Source organism: Urocitellus parryii, chromosome 6, assembly GCF_045843805.1.
Source record: "Urocitellus parryii isolate mUroPar1 chromosome 6, mUroPar1.hap1, whole genome shotgun sequence".
NCBI lineage: Eukaryota > Metazoa > Chordata > Mammalia > Rodentia > Sciuridae > Urocitellus > Urocitellus parryii.
The window spans coordinates 109,720,585-109,740,474 of NC_135536.1; the positions used below are offsets into that span (position 1 = coordinate 109,720,585).

At 50.8% G+C, this 19,890-nt stretch overlaps 1 protein-coding gene across 1 annotated transcript in view; it reads right to left on the bottom strand.

The window, feature by feature from the left end:
* Window positions 1-16,482, bottom strand: part of Igdcc3 (immunoglobulin superfamily DCC subclass member 3) — a 38,822-nt gene extending 22,340 nt beyond the window's left edge. Inside the window, exons 1-2 of the mRNA XM_026384900.2 lie at window positions 16,377-16,482; window positions 13,871-14,176 (exon numbers count right to left, since the gene is read on the bottom strand). Of these exons, the coding sequence (XP_026240685.2) occupies window positions 13,871-14,176; window positions 16,377-16,482 (412 nt within the window). The remainder of the gene's footprint in view (window positions 1-13,870; window positions 14,177-16,376) is intronic.
* Window positions 16,483-19,890: the final 3,408 nt, after the last annotated feature.

The following is a 19,890-nucleotide window of genomic DNA, read 5'->3' on the forward strand; positions in this document are numbered from 1 at the left end:
GTCATATTTCTTGGTTCTAGGACCTTAAGCCCACCTGACATCATAGCACCTGCTGCTGAGCTACTCCCAGCTGGTCTGCCCATGCTGGGGTTGCTCAGTTTAGAGAACTCCAGAACAAAACAAAGAGATGAGAGCAGAGCTGCTGAGGATGGGTGGTGGCAGGAAGCCCACCAATCTTTGCCTGCCTTTGACACCTGAGCCCCCTCCACAGACCCAGGGATTGTATGGAATGATGCTTAAAATCCCCTTTTTCTACAGGGAAAAAGGAGTTATCCAAGGAAACAACAGGTAGTTAGTAGCAGATCAAAACCGGATGCATTCTGCTTTGGAAGATGGACCACTATTCAAAAAGCAAGAAGAGCCTCCAGGTCCAAATTAGGGACTCAATACTTTTAACTGAAAAGGATTTCTAACTGAAGCCTGTTTCTCCTCACAGCTCTTCTTTGCCCAAACTTAAGCTCATGAGAAACTTTTTAAAAAATGCTCTGCAGGTGAATATTCTGATAGGGAGATAATGAGCATAATAATGACAGTGTGTTTCCCCCTCCCCTTATCCATTTCCATAGCAGCACACACTCCCCAGATGATTTGTTCTCAGTATGGTTATGACTTTTGCAGATAGCAGGAAGGCAGGCATGGACATGTGGGGATAGGCGCAAGAAATTGGAGGGAAGAGGGATGCTTCTCAGTGTGAAATCTGGCTCTTTTGGGGGTGAGGCCAGTGCTCTGGCATCCTGAAAATCTCTCCAGTTTCCTGGGAGGGTCATCCACCCTGAGATGACCAAGTATCTCTCCTGGGGCAGCAGACTGAGATCTGGATCCATCAGGCCAAGCCCTCTCTACTCAGCACTTGGGAGTGGCACCAATGAGTTTGGCTAATCTCTTTCCTCTCCCAGGCGGCCAGTAGCTGGACCTTAGAAGAAGGGTGTTTAAAGGAAGAGAACAGAATAGGAACACGAGGGTGTCTTTTAAGACCAGAAGAGGCTGGATGGGGGCTCAGGGTACGAATTGATACAGACAGATGGATGAGAGTCTTTCATCCCCTTTGAGTCAAGAGCAGCCATACGGGTCAGTCTGGGCTCCTGATCATAGAGACTCAGACATTGGCTGAAATTGACCTAGGTGAAGCCATTCCTAGAAGCTCTTGGGAGCAATACCCACACCTCCAGACTGTTGAGGTGTAAGGGGTGAGTGCCTTCAGCAGCAGAAAGATGTCCCTGTCCCCTGTCATAACCTTACGGGTTTCATTCTCACCCTCATTAGGCATTAACTTCAGCCAAGCCCTAAGGATGCAGAGAGGGGTAAGTCCTCCCAGCCAGGAGCTAGCGACCAGGGGAGGGACGTGTTCTTTACTTCTTGTCCTAGGATGGACCCTATCATCTGATCTTCCATGTTCCCCAAAAGCAAAGCTGGGCATATAGCCAGATGAGTCCTTCTGGAATCGATGTAATAAAAGCAATATCACTTTATTCATTGAAAGCCTCGGTCCCATCAACATCACACCAGCTTGACTGTACAGATCTTGATTTTGTCACAGTTTGATGGGAAATTACTGATTTGAGAAGTGAAGTTGGAAACAGAGGAGGGGGGCAGGAATATTAAACAGACCCGATCTTAGGCTCATTCCATGGAATATCATTATTGGTGATCTGAGGTGACAGAATCTAGAATATTCTGCTGGGAATGGTGACACATATTTGCAATCCTAGCCACTCAGGAGGCTAAAGCAGAATTGCAAGTTCAAAGCCAGCTTTGGCAAATTAGTGAGGCCTTAACCATTTCAAAATTAAAGGGGGGCAGTGCTGGGGATGTGGCTAAGTGGCTAAGTGGGTTCAATCCCTAGTACTCCCCCCAAAAAGAATCTAGAATATTCTAATCTAATCTGAAAGTGAGAGTGAATTAGAAGGGGCTTCTCTAGGGTGTTAGAGGATTGGAACACAATTTGAAAAGACTTCAACAAATTAAGGTGAAAATAAATGTCACAAAAAGAGGGTGACATTCCATATACTGGGGGGTAAAGAGGCAAACAAAAATAATCAAAAAAGAAGGCAAGGAAAAATTACACCAGATTTGAAGGTAGCAGAAAAAAGATCCAGAATGGTTGTTTATCACTGGGTTTCAATTCTCTAAGGTCCTAGTCAGCTCTGGCTCTGAAATTAGAGCCTAAATCCCATTTGGCCAATCAACACACTGAAGAGAGCAGCTGGACCTTTTCTATCACAGCTCTGTGTACCTAGAACTTGGGACAAGGCCTTCTCTCTGGGCCTCAGTTTCCGTAACAGTGATATAAGAAACATGGGTTAGACAGGAGGCTGGAAGAGAGAGCAGGGTCCAGGTGAATCAGCAAAGGGGTTGGGGGTGGCCCTGTCCATTCCCATAAACACCGGGCTGGGAGCACTCAAAGGCGTTATCAGGGAGTGACAGGTGACAAGTTCCTACCCCTGTGCTTAAGTCAGCCATCCTATAGCCTGAGAGCCTCTCTGATTCCTCCCTCCAAGAGCTGGCCTGTTTCAAGGTTTGCCCATAAATTTTGTCTAGCCCTTACCCCGTTTTCAGAAATCGGTGGCCTATATGCCAAGTTAGCTGGGGAAAGGGGAAGGGAACCTGAGGCCTTCATTCTCCTACATTATTCTTCCTTCCAGACCAGTTTCAGGCTCCAAGGTTGGGTGGGGGTCAAGTTCCTGAGTTAACCAGGTGAGATGATGGCAGCAGACCTGGGAAACAAGGACACTCACATTCACTCACACTAGGTTCTTATTCACACCTACACAGACATACTCTGCCATCAGGGGGTTAATTGTCTACACAGAATCTCTTCCTAAACTCAAGTGGGAGGGGGGTAGGTTGGGAGAGGGACATGGATGGGTTCTTGGCAGAGAGGGTCACAAGCGCAGGCCCATGCCCCAGGAATTATAAACCTCCCAAAACTATGAGCCTTCAGGCTGGGGAGGGGGGATGAGTGTAAAGATGAAGTGGGCATCAGTGCTGTCCCCTGGATCCCAAGAAGGTCTGGCTTGGTGTTCACTGGAAGTCATAGTCCCCTATTTCTGGCTCTCACCCAGAGATCCAATGGCTACCCTGTTTCAGGTGTCCCCTGCTGTATCTACCCCACGCTCCTCTCTGGTGAAGGACCCCATCCTGTGCTGGGGCACAGCTGACCCCTCCTTGCTGGGCTACTTGGGTTTCCAGGAAGGCAGCTGCCTAACCCACTGTTCAATGAAGTCAGGCCTACAGGGGACCCACCACAGACCCCTCCCCAAGTTAATGTTGATGGGGAGTAGGGGATGGGGGGATCATCTCTTAGCTTCCACAGAAGGCAGAGACATGACCTGGGGAGCAGGTAACATAACTCTAGGAGGCCTTGGTCACCTTGCCCTGAGGTCTATGTCTGTGGCCTAGGCCCGGGGACAGGACAAGGACAATCATCAGTCTCAGCTCCTCCAGGCTGATTATGGCTCTTCCCTACCACCCTCCCTCCCACTCTCCCCCTCCTGCCAGGACCCCTGGGGAGAAGACACTTCTCAAGCCATGCCTGTTCCTCTCCTGTGATTTGTTCTGAATTTTCAAACAAAGAGTAATTATGACAGATGTGGAGCAATCAGCATCATTATGCGGGAAAACAAGAAAGGGAAAGGGAGCTAGGGGACCTCACGGGGGAGGGGAATTTGTCTTCCCTCCTCAGGAAGAAGGAATCCCACCTCCACCTCCAGCAGCCCCAGCAACCTCCCAGCTTCCTTTACTGTCAGGAACCTGTGCCGCCTGGCTCTGTCCACCTCTCAGGTAGGGCAGGACTTCTCTCCAAGGGGCATCCAGGCCTCCCTGGTACACCCAGCAGTGGCTGAGGTTGGGGGAGTGATCCCACTTCCACCAGGGTTCTATTCTCTGTTCCCCACACTCTCCCACCCCTGCCTGCCTGCCAGGTGTCCTGCTGTGCTCTCAGGCCATAATACAGATGTTCTCAAGGAATATGCACTCCTCCCAAGACACTCAGGACAGTAAACGTCAGGCCTGACGGGCATGGGTTGAAATTTCACCCTCCCTACTTAACAGAGTTCCCCTGGGCATGTTGATCATTTTGAACTTCCCCTTACTCATCTGTAAAATAGGACTAGTAATACTTATTAGTGGAATTTTTGTGCAAACTAAGCAAATGAACACAGAGAGGGCTTAGGACAGTGCAGCCCCATGACTATATCCGCTACCATCGCCTGGGTCAACTGAGTGCCAGCATATGGACAGTCCTCAGTACCTGGTGGACTTCGGAGAGCCAGAGGCCCTCTGCAATCTGCCATGGCTGCCAGGAGTCCACAGCCAAGGCTTATTGGCCAACCCACACTCAGAACCACAACCACAAAGCCCAGTTAGGGCAGCACAAAAGAAAAACCCAGACAAGTCAGGAGACGGCTGCTCGCCTGTAATCCAGCCACTCAGGAAGCTGAGGCAGGGCCGGGAGAGGTGGCACAGGCCTGTCATCCCGGCAGCAGGGAAGGCTGAAGCTAGAGGATCATAAGTTCAAAGCCAGCCTCAGTAATTTAGTGAGGCCCTGAGCGTCTCAGTGGAACCCTGTCTCTAAATAAAATATAAAAAAGGGTTGGGGATGAGGCTCAGGAGTTAAGCACCCTGGGTTCAATCCCCAGTACCAAAAAAAAAAAAAAAAAAAAAAAGCTAAATAATGCAGGAGGATCACAAGTACAAGGCGAGCCTGGGCAGCTTAGAGACCCTGTTTCAAAACAAAAATTTAAAAAGGGTTGAGGATGTAGCTTAGTGGTAAAGCGCACTGGGATTCAATCCCTAGAATATCAGAGGAAAAAAAAAAAGAAAGAAAGAAAAATATAAATGAGCATGTCAGCCCAGCCTGGGGGGGGGCATATAAAAAGAGTGCCCCCCACTTTCTGAACCAGAGGGCAGTGAGGTACTGGGGAAGGCCAGAATTCAGAGCTCCCATAAACCGGAGGGGACTCCCTTACCTGCCCAGGCTGGTGGCCTGACCTATCCTTGGGCATGTTATGCCCTCCAGGCCTCAGTTTTCAAGTCTGTAAAACGAGAAGGGTGAACTTGACATGCTCCTGAGTTTCTCCTGCAGATCTGATCCTGCACACTGGAGACCACTGAGGCCCTAAGTAGGCTGGGAATTTTAGGATTCTTTTGCTGCAGCCTGCAACCCCGTGAAGGGGCTAGGACTTGGCTATCTCTCACGGTGGTCTGTCCCCTCCTCTTCATTTAGGTGGTCTGGTCTTCATCTGTCCACCCCAAGTCCCCAGGGCCTCTTAACAGTCCCCCCTCCATCACATTCCAGTGGCCTTGGGGGCAGCAGCCAGACCAGAAAGTCCAGTTCCTGCCCATTATCACTGCTCGCATCTCCCTGCAACCCAACACCAGCATTCCAGAGAGCAGCCCCGGCTGCCCCCACCCCCATGGTCAGTGTCAGTGTCCAGGCGAGGCTCAGAGACAGGCCCTAACCAGGGTCCAGGGTTCTCAGATTCCTCTCAGAGAAGGTCTGCCTCCAGGGAGGCTCTGACTGGGGGAGACTGTGGACCAATTCTTTGGGGTTCTTCTTTGAACCTCATCCTCCTGGTCTCTCTTCCTGCTCTCCTGCAGGGGCTTTGGCTCCTAATGGGAAGATGTGGGAATGCCCACAATGGGGAAAGGCAGGAGGAAGGACAGACCGGTAATGCAAGAAAGAGGAGCAGGAGAACAGGAGAGGGCAGGAAACTGGGACTAGGGACATTATTGACCACAGCGGGAGGCAGAGGTGGGACAGTATGTGGGGAGCACCAAAGGCAGGAATCCTGAAACAAGACCCAGAGAGGAGTTGGAGAAGGGCGGGTGGGAGACGCTGGCTTGTGAGCCTCTACATCAAACCTTCTTCCCTGCCTGAACCAGGGAGCCTGTGTGCCAGCCCCACCCCCACCTCCCTCTTCAGGCCTCCTCAGCAACCCCCCTCTGCCTTCTCCACTCCCAACATCCAGTGTCCAGGCACTCCTCCTCAGAAAGTCCACAGAGGTCCCCCACCCCCTACAACCACCGGCAGCAGCAGTAACCAAGGGTTGGCATATCTTAGAACAGGGTGAACAGAGCTGGTGTAGGGGAGCAAGAAGAGGTTCTGGAGGTCCAGCAGCACAGGCCAGCAGGCTCACTGAGATGGCAGCCAGATTTGGGGCACCTTCCTCATGAAGAAGAAGGCCTACATTGCAAGGGGTGCTCCTGGGCCCATAATGTAAGCCCAGGCCATCCCCCAATGGTCTGGTGCTTGGTGTCTCCTCTCTCTTTTCAGCTGACTGGGAAATGATCAGTCCCTCCCAGGACCTGACCTGCTGCTTGCCCTGCGCTGGCTCTGCTCTAGCCCTCTAGCCTGGCCCCGCTGCTTACCGGAAAAGGGATTCTCACAGGAGAACCAGCCCTAGGCCCCATGCACATATTTCAGGCACACACCTGTATGCCCAGGTACACACACACACACCCACACACCCACACACCCACACACACCCACACACACCCACCCACACACACACACACACACATACACACACGTCTCTGCATCCTTGTTTGGGACAAAGCTATGCCCAGAGAAACTAGGGTGCCACAGGTTAGTTACACAGACAGGCATTCTCATTGGAATTACTGAGTCCAATTTGAACAAAGCCAGCCATGAGCGATTTGGTTTCCATCCTGGGGGCCCTTCTGTCCTTCTGTTCCATTCCACTGAAGGTTAGCCTTCAAGCTACTGTGCAAAAAAGTCTCTCTCTGTCTCTGTCACACACACACACACACACACACACACACACACACACACCAGCGGCAGAGACTCTGCAGAGGAGAGGGAAAGGCAATACAAGGCCAGGAGTGAAAAAGTCCTTTCTCCCTGGGGGTGGGGAGGGGACAGAGGGCTAAGGGGGGCTGGGGGCCTGTTTCATTTGCAGGCTGCAAATGCCTCTCCTATTCACCGGCCCACATTCCCAGCCCGGGCGCCTGGCCGCTGACAATGCCTGGACAGGAACAGAGAAGATTTGCACATTGTGTTTAAGGGGCCAGCTGGCTGCCTGCGACAGTGGAGCCAAGGTGTGGGAACCAGAGGCTCCGGACTTCCACACTCAAGTCCTGGATGGGGTGAGGGGCAACCCTGCGTGGGGAGGGTGGGGGCCTAACTCCTCCACAGTTCAGGCCAAAGCCGCTGGCGATCCAGGCCTCTTCCAGCCAGAGCAAGGTCCAAACAGGAGAGCTGGGACCCATGGAGGGAGTACCAAGCAATCAACTCTGATTCACACCCCATCTGGCGAGGCAGAGTCTCGATTCCTCTGGAGATGAACACGCAGCAGCCGTGGCCACCCCATGATCCTGCCCCCTGTGCATTGTATTCCCCTGCCCATCCTCCCTGTTCACAGCTTCTGCTCCTTTGAGCTTTGCTATCAATTACGAGGAGGGAGGGGGGTGTGGTGACAGAGAAGCAGAGAGAGGGACAGAGAGACAGACAGAGCTTTGCCCCCGAAAGGCCACATGTTCATTTAGTTTTTACCAAGCTCCACAGGCAGGGGACATGAGAAATACAAAAGAAAGAGAAGCCCTTTAGGAGCTTAAACTCTAGTTGTGAAGACAGATGGACTATCCCTCTACAAAACAGTTACTTAACAACACCCACAGCCGTCGCCCAGAGGCAGGGCTCTGAACTGCAGACTGGCCTTAGGAGGGGAAGGAGAAATTATTGTGAGCTAAATGGTCTTTGGGGAGGGCTTGGGTGTGGGAAGAAGAGGGACAAGAATAGACTGGGAAAAGGCTCGGTGACAAAGCCTCAGCACAGAGATGGCCTTGGGCCACACCCCCATCTGACAATGAGAAAGAATGGCTCATCCAAACCACAAGGGAGTCCAGAAAGGGCCTTCCCAGCACACCTCACAGCTCCTCAGGAGGGTCAGGAGGGGTCTGTTTGTGACATGCTCCCTGGCAGGTAAAAGGACTGGACCTGTTTGCACCTGCCTGAGTGCCACGGTGTGGTACGGGCATGCTCCCCACCAGAGGCTGCCTAGGTGTGGTCACTCACCCACTGCACCAGGGACACTGCGACTGAACCACCTGTGGCCTGCCCTAGCAGGAGTTAGATGTATGTTTGAGAGGCAGTTGGTGGAGACTTCCTGGGGCTCCCTCAGCTGAGCTTCCCTTCAGGGAGAAGAAAACCTGGGCTCCACACTCCAGGCCTGAGCCCTCAGCCTCCAGACAGAGGCCTGCAGGGTTACCAGCCACTGCACTAGGAATCACCTCCCGTCACACCCATTGCCCTGCATGGGGGCCCCCAAATACACCAAGCCTTCATTCCCAGTCACTACAGGACCTTCCCCAGGTCCTGCCCCAGTGGACAGGGGATCCAGAGGGGCTGGTTCACAGGGCTTTCCTCAGACACACTGAGAATGAAGAAGTAGGGGCCGAGGCCTTGGGAGCCAAGGTCTGAGGAGACAGGTAACACTGAGGTGGAGAGAACAGGGACCTGGAATTGGCCTTTCTCCCTCTCACCACACCCCACTGCCTCCTGCGAGGAGTCTGGTCACCAGGGGCCTTCCTGGGAATCACCCCGCAACTAAAGGAGCCCAGACCTTAACCCTTTTCATTTGTTATCTCTCAGAATAATAATAGTTAATATTATTGGTTCCTTAATCATCATTTAGGAACACTGCCTATGGCCCTGTGCTAAGTTCTTCAAGTGCATTATCCCCCTAGTTCCATGACATTCCCCTCTGGTAAGTATTATACTTCCTACCCCCTTTCTCAGTACTGGAGGTGAAACCTTGAGGTGCTCTACCACTGAGCTACACCCCTAGCCCTTTTTATTTTTTATTTTGAGAGAGGGTCTACATTGCTAAGGCTGGCCTTGAACTTGCAATCCTCCTGACTCAGCCTCCTGAGTTCCTGAGATTACAGGCATGTGCTACTGTCCACAGTGATACTTTCCCCATTTTAAAGATGAGGAAACAGAGGTTCAGGAGGGTTGATTGACTTGCCCAAGGTCCTACAGCTAGTAGGTGGTGGAGCCAAGGCCCAAGTCCACCAAACAAGGTCTATTTGTTGCCTTAACTCACATTCAAAACTACTGCTGGGGATGAGTGCAGTGGTGCATGCCTGTAATCCCAATGGCTCAGGATGCTGAGGCAGGAGGATCCCAACTTCAAGACCAGCATGGGCAACTTATTGAGGCTCTTTCTTAAAATTTAGAAAATAAATAAAGGGACTGGGAATGTTCTTAGTGGTAAAATGCTAGGTTCAATCCCCAGGATCAAAACGCTCTAGCTGGCTCACTGAGAATCCAGCTAGCATTGAAACGGGCCAGACCTCATCCTAAATTAGTGGGCAATACCTGCCACTAACAATACTTACTGGGCTTTTCCAGATGCCAAGCCCTGTGCCGAGTGCTTTGTTTTCATCATCTCATTTTTTCCTCCCACAGCCCTGACAGACTGGTGATTATGCCCATTTTTTAGACAAGTGCACAGAGGCTCAACAAAGTTGAGTAACTCATGTTAAACGCAATTGCTTGGGTCTGGCAGTACAGTCCTAGTTCTGTGGACTTCATTATGCTGCCCATAGGCCCCCAAATCAGAGGTTATGCCAACAGAATAGGCACTCCTATAGTACCTGGGCACTCAGATATGACCTGTGGCCAGCAGCATCAGCAACACCTGGGTTCTGGTTGGACACAGAAATCTGGGCCTTGGCCCAGACCTCCAAATTTGAAATCAACTCTTAGCAAGACCCCTAGGTGAGCTGGGTACAGTGGCACGTGCCTGTAATCCCAGGATTCAGGAGGCAGGAGGATCACAAGTTTGAGGCCAGTCTTGGCAACTTACCAAGACCCTGTCTCAAAATAAAATTTAAAAAGGACTGGAGGTGTGGCCCAGCGGGGAGCCTTGCTTAAATGAGTGCCAGAGTCAGTTTGGTTTGGGAAACCCTGCACTGGAGCATAGGGCTCTTGACTCCAGCTCCCCAGAGGCCAAGAGGTGAGGGGCAGGGGCTGAGGGATCCTGCCTAAGGACCGACGGGGGGCTGGGATGGGCCCCCATTATCCCTGCTCCTTGCAGCTGGCCCTTCCCTCTTTGGAGTCCTCCAGGGAGTCAGTGCATGTGTCCAGATGGTCTCCTAGGCCTGCCCAGCTTCAGTCCACACTCTGAGACCTGGGAGAACCCCTGACCTTCCCAGGAGAGGTTGAAACAGAACAAGAAGCCCCCCAGCTCCAACAACTCCACAGCCCAATGGAGTACGCCCTAAAGGAATCCCAGCAAGGGAGAAGCTGGGGCTGGGAGCGGAGCCCAGCAGTTTGCTTCCACTGCATTTAACCTCCTCGGGCAGCAAGATTTTATTCAAAACTTTTGCCAGTGGCACCGCCTTTAAATGAAGAAAGAAGCACTGGCTCTGACCCCTGAGTGGCTCCCGTGTGCCAGGCAACATGTGGGATAAGCTGGTCCTCATGAGCCTCCTATAGGTTACGATTATACCCACCTGTCACAGGTAAGGAAACTGGGCCAAGGGAACATGAACTTGTCCAGGTCTCACTGTTAACAAGTCTCAGTTTCAATCCTCAAACTATTAGCACATGGAACTGCAACGCAGAGAGCCCACGAGTCCTGGGGACACGAATAATTTCAGGAGCCTGGGCCATCCATTGTATCGGAAAAGGGAAGAACTTGAAATTGAATTCCCAAGGAATTAGTCTGCAGTGTAGACCACCCTGGTCAGGCCATCTTTCAAGGACAGCATTTGAGCTCATGGAATGGAAAGTGGTCCGTTCCCAGTCATGGTCCTCTGGCTCAGGGCCCAAATGTCCCAGCTGACCTGCACATAGAACTGGATGCCCAGTAATCCAGGCCTCACTGTGCCTGGGAGGACAGCTTGTCTGTGAGTGGTACTGAGCATGCTCCTTCCCATCAGCCCCATGGAGCAGGCAGGAAAAGCAGGGGGCTGAGGAGGCTCCTAACACCTTTTCAGAAAGCCACCCTCCCAGGTCACACAACATCTGTAGTGCCAGCGGGCAAATGGGCAGGAGGTGATTACCAAGGAGGAAACCCAGGCGGCTAATCAGCTTTGAAGCTTTCTAGGAACACCAGCCCATGAAGTAAGAAAAGGGATCCAGCCGCCCAATTGCTTGGCATCCAAGCATTTCCCCATGGGGCCATACCCTTGTCGGGAAGAGGCCATGTCAGACTGCCACTGCTTAGGGGCAAACCCTTCAGCTGTCTCCAGGACCCCCAAGGATTATCCAGGCTGACCCCACTCACATCTTAATTCCTTATACTGTTAGGGTTAAAGGAAACCAAACATCTTGAAGGTATTACCATTTATAGGGAAACATATTTGCAGGCTGAGGTTATAGCTCAGTGGTAGAGCGCTTGCCTAGCAGGTGCAAGGCCCAGGATCAATCCCCAGTACCAAAAAAAAAAAAAAAAAAAAAAAAAACACAAGAGTTTCTCCCCTTTCCCCTGCCTTTTCTCCCCTCCCTCAAAACCCCTGGGGATTTATTTCCCAGGACCCCAGGCTGATGATGCAGAGATTCCACAGGGCCTCTGTCCCTCAGCACCAACACAGGCCTGGGAGGATGTGGACAGCATCTCCCTGAGGAGTCTCATTTCTTCCACCCTCAGTCTTCCCTGAGTTCCCACCCTCTGTCCACTATATCTTCCACACACCCAGCCATCTGCTCCCAGGCTCCAGCCACCCTCCCCTGTACTGCCAGGAGAGCTTGGATGAGGGGTGGCTGAGCCAGAAGTGATTCTGTCTCAAAGTCCAGGGCTGCCTCCCAGCGAGCTCCATATGGGGGCCTGGATCAGCCTTCCTTAGAACAAAGGGGCATCTTAAGCCCAGCGAGAGGGCTCCTGCCTTGAACAATTCATCACTCACCAACCGTTCAGAGCAACTGTGCAAATGCCCTCAGAGCCGGGAAGAAAACTTGTCGGGCGCTGGGCCAGGGAAAAGGCAGAGTGCCACAGGAGGTAAATGGAGGCAGAGAGTTCAGGCCGCCTAGAGCGCAGTCCTGGCTCTTCTGCTTAGAAGAATGTCACTGAACCCCTGCTAAGGTTTAGTTTTCTCATCTGTGAAAGGGAAATGATGATGGCCTATCTCCCAGGGTCCTGGTGATGACTCAGTGAGTTAATCCACCAGGGTGCCTGGCATGCAGCAAGTACTCACTAAGCCATAGCTACAAATTATTACCAATGAATGCCAAAACAGCCTCTCCAAGGGACAGCCACCTCCCCAAAGTATAGATGTATGAAATGGAGAAAATTTTTTACTTGCCAAAACTTTTGTCCTGTGTCAAAAGCAGTGCTTCTCAACCATGACCCCCCATGAGTGTCCTCAGCTTGCTACCTCCCCAAGATGCATCACTAATTTTGGTTTACCAACACACTCCGGATGTGCATAGCACAGCATGATTCAAACACAACAATAATAATAGCAGAATTTTCAGGACAGAGCAGCTAAAGTACAACTATTATTTTTATCACCACAACAATTGATGATCCATCAGGGCCAGCAAAGCACAGTTCTAGAGCTGAAATACCTTGTCTGGCCTTTTCTCTCCCATCCAAAAAAGCTCATTAGCATAAAGATGGATGCTATCAATGAGATAAACCTTAAATATAAATTTTATATATATATATATATATATATATATATTTTGGTACTGGGGATTGAACTCAGGGACACTCAACCACTGAGTCACATCCCGGCCCTATTTTTGTATTTTATTTAGAGACAGGGTCTCACTGAGTTGCTTAGCACCATGCCATTGCTGAGGCTGGCTTTGAACTTGGGATCCTACTGCCTTAACCTCCCAAGCCACTGTGATTACCGGTGTGCTCCACTGCCCCCAGTCACATATTTTTTTTAAATATATTTTTTAGTTGTAGATGGACACAGTACCTTTACTTTATTTATTTATTTTTATGTGTGCTGAGGATCAAACCCAGTGTTTCACATGTGCTGGGCGAGCACTCTATCACTGAGCCACAACTCCAGCCCCTACCACATATTTTTTTATTGATTTATTTTTCTTGTGGTATTGGGAATTGAACCCAGGGCCTCAGGCTTGTTAGGCAAATGCTCTGCCATTGAGCTGTATCCCCAACCTACCATATATTTTTAAAATAAGTTTGGTGACAAGATTCAGCACTCCACTGCTTGTATAGAGAGGTCTTATACTACCCAAAAGGTTCTAAAGTCAGCACATAATTTAAAATATATATGCAGCCAGGGCTGGGGTTGTGGCTCAAAGGAAGAGTGCTCACCTAGCATTCATGAGGCACTGGGTTCGATCCTCAGCACCACAAAAAAATTTAAAAAAATAAAGGTATTGTGTCCACTTACAACTAAAAAATAAATGTTTAAAAAAATGCATGTAGGGGGCTGGAGATATAGCTCAGTTGGTAGAGTGCTTGCCTCGCATGCACAAGGCCATGGGTTCAATCCCCAGCACCAGACACACACACACACACACACACACACACAAAAAAAAAAATGCATGTAGCACAAAAATTTCTTACATCACTCACAAATAAGGCATTATTTACATAAGAAACATATTCAATGGACCAAGATGCTTGAAGTACCACAGACATATGCAGCTAAGACAAGCTGGTCCATGACTAAAGCCCAAGAATCCTCACCCCCACACCGGGAGTGTTTGGCTACATTCTTGTGCATTCAACATTCCAATCCGTTAAAGGAGCACATGATACAATTTATCACCCCAATTCAAGCCAGGCACCTCTTAACTGACCCATGCTGGGAAATTAGTTCTCCAGAACATTGCAAGAGATGGCACTTCCTCCCTGCCCCCAGGTGACCCTGGATTACCAATCTGATTTACACAAAAGGAAACGGGGTGTGCACTTACTTGCAGCCTGGATTCGAGCCTTCCGGCTGACCACCAGTCCAAAGCGGTTCTGAGCCACACACTCATAGTCACCCTCATCTGAAGGGCTGCCTCCCCGCTCCAGCCTGAAGTGATGGATCAGTAAGGACCCATTGGCCAGCAAGGAAGAGTGGGTACTCTCAGCAAGCTCCACCCCATTCTTCCTCCAGGTTATTCGCACTGGAGGGGTCCCCTCCACTTTGCAGCCCAGCACTACAGGCTGCCCTGGAACAGCAACATCATCACTGGGCTCCACAGCAAATGCCAGTTCTGCAGAGTGGCCAAGACCTGCATCAGGGAAGGGGAGATGAGAGGAAAAGGAGACCTTAGTGTAAAATCCACACACTGGGATTTCCAGTTCCCTGGGCCTAGCATCCCATTCCTATGTTTCAGTCATGTTAATAGAAATCCCTGTTATATACAGAACCTTATGCATTGCAAAGTACCATCCCAAGCAGTATTTTCTTAATCACAGACCACCTCAGAAAGATGAGTATTATTTGTACCATTTCCTCTTTCACCAAAAAAGAAACTAAAGCCCAAATATGTTAAGGGACTTGCCCAGGGTTTCACAGTTAGTAGCTACAAATCTGTGATTCAAGACTGATTCCAACACAGCTGCTGCCCTTCTGGGGTCACCCTGGATAAGCACTGAAGTCTCATAGATTTCAGGAGGTGATCTTAGGTGAAAGGATCAACTTGTCCTGGCTTCTCACTTCTCATCTGTTTGAATTAGGGAACAACAATGTAGCTTGTGTCATAGGGTTGTTTGACATGATTTGCAAACTCAGTGGCACTATGGAAATTTAAAAGTTCTAAAGAAATGGAATGAGATAGTAATAAATCATGCAAAATCATCAGAGGCCTGGTTCAATGCCTGGCATTGGGAGCAGGAGGTGGGGGCCCATTACCCAGGGTACAGGCTAGGCTGTGGCCTGTAGACCCCTTCCCTCCCTGCTCTGGGTGTTGGTCCAGTGGCCTTTGTTATAAGGAGAGATGAGAAGTCGCAAGCACCAACTAAGATTCCCAACACTTAGAAGGACAGGGACCTAGAGCCTTTTACTCTTGCAGAAGAAAAGAAATGAGCTGGGAAAGAAGGAGGGAAAAGAAGAGGCTGATCTGGAAATCAGAAGCCGGACAGGAGGAACAAGCATCCCAGGCACGATGCCAAGTCACCAAGTTCTCCAGCAGGCAACTTACCAGACCTGTTACAACTTCACTCCAGGAGGAATGAACCCACCTGGTCTGAATGGGCAGCCACAAATTCCTGCTCACATCTCCAGGGAAATAGTGATCCTGAAACTGGCCCAGCCCAACAGACCAGGGCCCTCCCCTGCTAGGGGACATCTGGAAGTGGGTGAGGAGAAAGGAGTGGGGGAATGCTGGGGATCGCCCAGACCCCCCAGGGATATGTGAGGTTTTAAGACATCTGAGGATCATACTCCAAACCCTCACCATCCTCCCCATATTCAGAGTTTTAGTTGCCTCAGTCCCTAATTCAACCCGGGTATAGCCAACCGGCAGACTAAAGTTTCTCCCTGATGTGAACGCAATCTTCTGCTTGTTAGAAGGGAAGAAGAGAGAAAATAGCCCAAATGTGTGTCTGCTGAGAATTTGGAGTGGGAGAGGAAGGGACTAGATTGGCATCCCTCTCCCATTTGATGGGCCCCTTACAGTCACCAAGGGAACAGGGTGCTGGTGATGCAGCTCAGGGCAGCAAAGCCGGACAGCGCCGCGAGCCCAGGGACAGGGTCTCTCTACGAGTACACTCTCTGGGGAAGGGCGCGGCACGTGGGCATCCGGTGGCTGGCTCTGGCTCTCAGAAGGTTCTCCTCTCTTCCTTCTCTCCTGGGCTCTCTCCTGGCTCGCTCTCTCCTCACACGCCGCCCCCCAGAATCTTCCTCCTCCTCTTCCTCAATCTGTCCTGAGCACTCCCTGCCCCAGTCTCAACTCCAAATCCGGGATGTGCCCTCTCAGTCCCGCGCAGTGGACTGGGATCCGGCCTCCGCCCCGCGGTCTACTGTCTCCTGCCTCTGTCGGTCACTTCGGGCGACTCAGGGTCCACGGCTAGGCTACAAGCATCCCAGTTCGCCCCCCTCGGCTGGGACTTAGCCATGCAGTCTCCTCTGACTGGTTTCTGTATCCCCAACGCCAGCCCGCTCCCCTCCCCTAGCTCCGGTTTCGCCACCCTCCTGGCCACTTGGTCCGAGATCGGGGTCCTGTCCTGCGTCCCGGAGCGGTAGCGGACCGAGCCCGGGAATCTCTCCTGGGGCTCCCTTCTCAGCACCCCGCTTCAGTCTTAGGCAGCCCCGCCTCGGTTTCTCTCTCGGTCCCTCTCCATTCTGTCCCGCTGGGTCCCTCCTGAGCCAGGTCTGCCCGCAGGTCCGCGCCGCACTCCCGGGGTCCGCCCCTCGCGCCCGCTTACTCCCCTCCGGTCCAGCCCTGGGCTCTGTCCGCAGCCGCTGGAGTTGAGGGCGCCCTCGCTCACCCTCGCTTGGCGCGGGCAGCAGTAGCCGCAGCAGCAGCGATAGCAGGAGCCGGGGCCAGCGCGGCGCGGGCGGGCGGCGCGGGGACGCGGTGCGCGGCGCAGCCATGGGGCTCTCGGTCCGCTGGGCTCGGCGACGCGCAGCTCCCGGGCCTCTTGCGGCTTACAGCATCCCGCGGGGCCGGCGCCGGGGCCGGGGCCGGGGCTCTGGCCGGGGCCGAGCCCGGGCGGCGGGGGGCTGGGGCCTCATGCCTGCCTAGGAACGCGGGGGGCGCAGAGGGAGCTCCGCTTGCGCCATCTTGCACCCACTCCGGCGATCTGTCAGCCTCGCCCGGGGTGCGCGCTCCGCACTCGCACCGCCCGCGCCCGCCCCGCCCTCCTCCTCTGCCCGCCGCCCCCCTTCTCTCCCCTCCGGGTCCCCTCCCCCAGCCCCCTCTCCCCGGAGGCCGGGTCTGGGGAACAAAAGAGCCGGCGAGCGCTTTAAGCGGCCGGACATTCCCGGCTGCGCGGCGGACGCGCCCCCTGCGCTTTGAACTGTGGCTGGAGCGGCCGGCGCCGTCTCGGGCTGTAGCCCTGTGTCCTCTCGCGGCCCGCCAGTCCCGGACTTGAGCGTCTGGAGAAGTATAGACCCAGCGGACTGTGGAACACGTCAGGGCTGAGAAGAAACACGCAAAGCTGCGGGATTTACTCTGACCCACTCTTTCTGCTACGCCCTCCTCCAATGTATCCAAGACTTTATTTTAGGGCTAGTTCCCTAGAAGCTACTCGAAGTTGTCAGAGACTGAGAATTCCGTGGGCACCTGGTCTTTCCGCTCAAACTCAAAGCATAGGTCGTTCTGCCGCAAGACTGGCTTTCCTAGACTGAGGAGTTAAGGCAACTCCTCAATCTTGGGTAGATTGCCTGAGAAGAGCAGACCCAACAGGATCCACCCCACTTTTGCCTGCTGCCTGGCCCAGGAAATCACTCACTGAGCTTATCTGAAAGGTGAAGATAACCATATCTCTCCTACACGACCCAGGAGACCTTTAAATGGCACAGGCCTGGATAAATGATTTAGTAACTGGGAAAGCACACTGAAAATTATAATTGTCAATAACATCTCTGTGCCACACAGATTCTGATGTTTCGTGTCAGAAAACATAAGAGGATAACAAAGATGCCTATGAGAATGTTACAGAAGGCAAACATGTCTCTTAGGGCAAATGTATTCTTGCTAGCCCTGGAGCTCTGGCTTCACTCGGTTATTTGCTCCTCTGCCATTAGATTGGCAGTGCTGGGAATTGAACCCAGTGCCTTATACTTGCTAGGCAAGTGCTCTCCCACTGAGCCACAAACCCAGCCCCTTTTATTTTATTTTGAGATACAGTCCCATTAACTTGTTCAGAGTGGCTTCAAACTTGCAATCCTCCTGCCTTGGCATCGTGAGTAGCTGAGATTACAGGTGTGCATCATTGTGCAAGCCTTTTTTTTTTTTTTTTTTTTTAAAGAGAGTGAGAGAGGGGGACAGAGAGAGAGAATTTTAATATTTATTTATTTTTTCTTAGTTCTCAGCAGACACTACATCTTTGTATGTGGTGCTGAGGATTGAACCCGGGCTGCACGCAGGCCAGGCAAGCGCGCTACCTCTTGAGCCACATCCCCACCCCCATTGTGCAAGCCTTAAGTCTGTCTTTTGATATTAACTCTGGACCCTTGGAACTAGGAGTGTTTTATAAAGTCATTTTTGGTGGTAAATGCCTGCAGAAATCAGACTGCTTTTACATGGACAAGTCTGCTAATGAGAGGGTTTGTACAGCCTAGGAACTCCTCACTCTGCAGTAGAAACTGGAAGATGAGCCTGAGAAACAAGACTTAAGGCAGTGAGCAGTGGGAGGCGATGGAGAAATTCAAGGTCAGGGACCCAGTGTGTCATAACCCCAAATGGATTTCATTGTGAGAATTGGCAAGTGAGGCCTCTACTGGCCATAGGAAAGGTAGGGAAAGAGGGACCTCCCAGGCCTAAAGTCCTGGAACTACTCCCCTGCGGGGCTTGAATCCTCAACAACCCCTTCTTGACATGTCCTAGGCTCTGAGAGGTCAAATTGGTGTCCTGAATTGTTGTCATTTTAAATTCATCTTGACAAGTGTTTAATTCTTCTTTATCACAACGCTTGGTCTGAGAGTGATATGCAAATAATGGCTATTCTACTGCATGCAAAATGTGCAGTATCTCTCTGTATGATCTGTCAATTAACTCTGGGTCTGGCCCACCCGCCACTTTGGGGGTGGTCCTGGTCAGGACAGTCTCTGGCTCTTGGTTTCTTCCAATAGAAAAATCCATTCCTGGCTCTTTATAGAGCCTGGAGCAGCTGCCAGCTGTGATTCTGAGATGTGCGTGGGGTGTGAGTATGGAGTTCTGGATGTCAGACTGTGTATGCACTTGAGTTAATGGACAACAGTGTGTTTGTGTAGGTGACTATGCATCTGTGAATCTGAGCTCACAGACAGTGCCCATGTGTGTGAATGTGCAGGCATCAGTAATTTTGATGACCAGCTATAAAGAATGGTTGTGGAACCCACAGCTCTTTCCTTGTACCTAAGAAAGTTCAGGAAAGTGTGTACTCAGATGCAGAGAGGTCCACAGAGAGTTTGCATGCCATCAAAGAACACATCTTCCCTCATGGTTTCTTTGTGTGGGGAGGGGTGTTGAACACTGGGCCTTTTGAATGCTTATGATAGGCAAGTGCTCTACCACAGAGTTACACCCCCAGCCCCTTTTCCTAAACTTAAGTCTTTTTTCTTAAGTGCCTGTTGAGGGGAGGAGATGGGTTAGTTCTTTCTTGTGAACATTTTCTCTACCCTTAAAAAACCACCATTTCCTATCCTTGTAGGAAATGAACTCCCCAGGGTAGAAAAGCTGAGAGAATTCGAATCATTAGTTCCATAAAGAATAACATATGTCTGGAAAATAGTTTATTAATTCATTACGGGGGTAGATACATGATCAATGCCTTAGCTTAACACTAAAGAATATCATATTCATAAGGAAAAAAAATGCTGGAAAAATAATTAAATAATACATCATAAACTAAATATAGACAAATAAATGAGCAAGTACCGATTACATTTGTCATGCATCAAGAAAAGGAAGATTTTTAAATGAGACCCAAAAAACTTAAGGCATCAATGGTAGGTGACAAAGGGATTAATACCCTATAAAAGGCAAATAGAGTCTTTTCTAATAAAAATACTGCTACAAAGACACAAACCTAACACTTCCAAATTACCCAGAGCCCAAATCATATATAATGCTAGTGAGTAATGGCCACTTTCTTATCAACTGTGAGTTATAGGCAGATACCAGATTTATTACTTATTTGCTTTTGAGAAACAATTTTCCACCCAACCTAATGGGTTATAAATTGTCTCATTTGCAGCTATTTAATTTAAACCAGAACCTCAGTGCCTGTTAAACAAGAACATGAAAAATGACTATGTGGTGTAATGCTAAGAGCCTACTGTTAAAACAGCCATTTA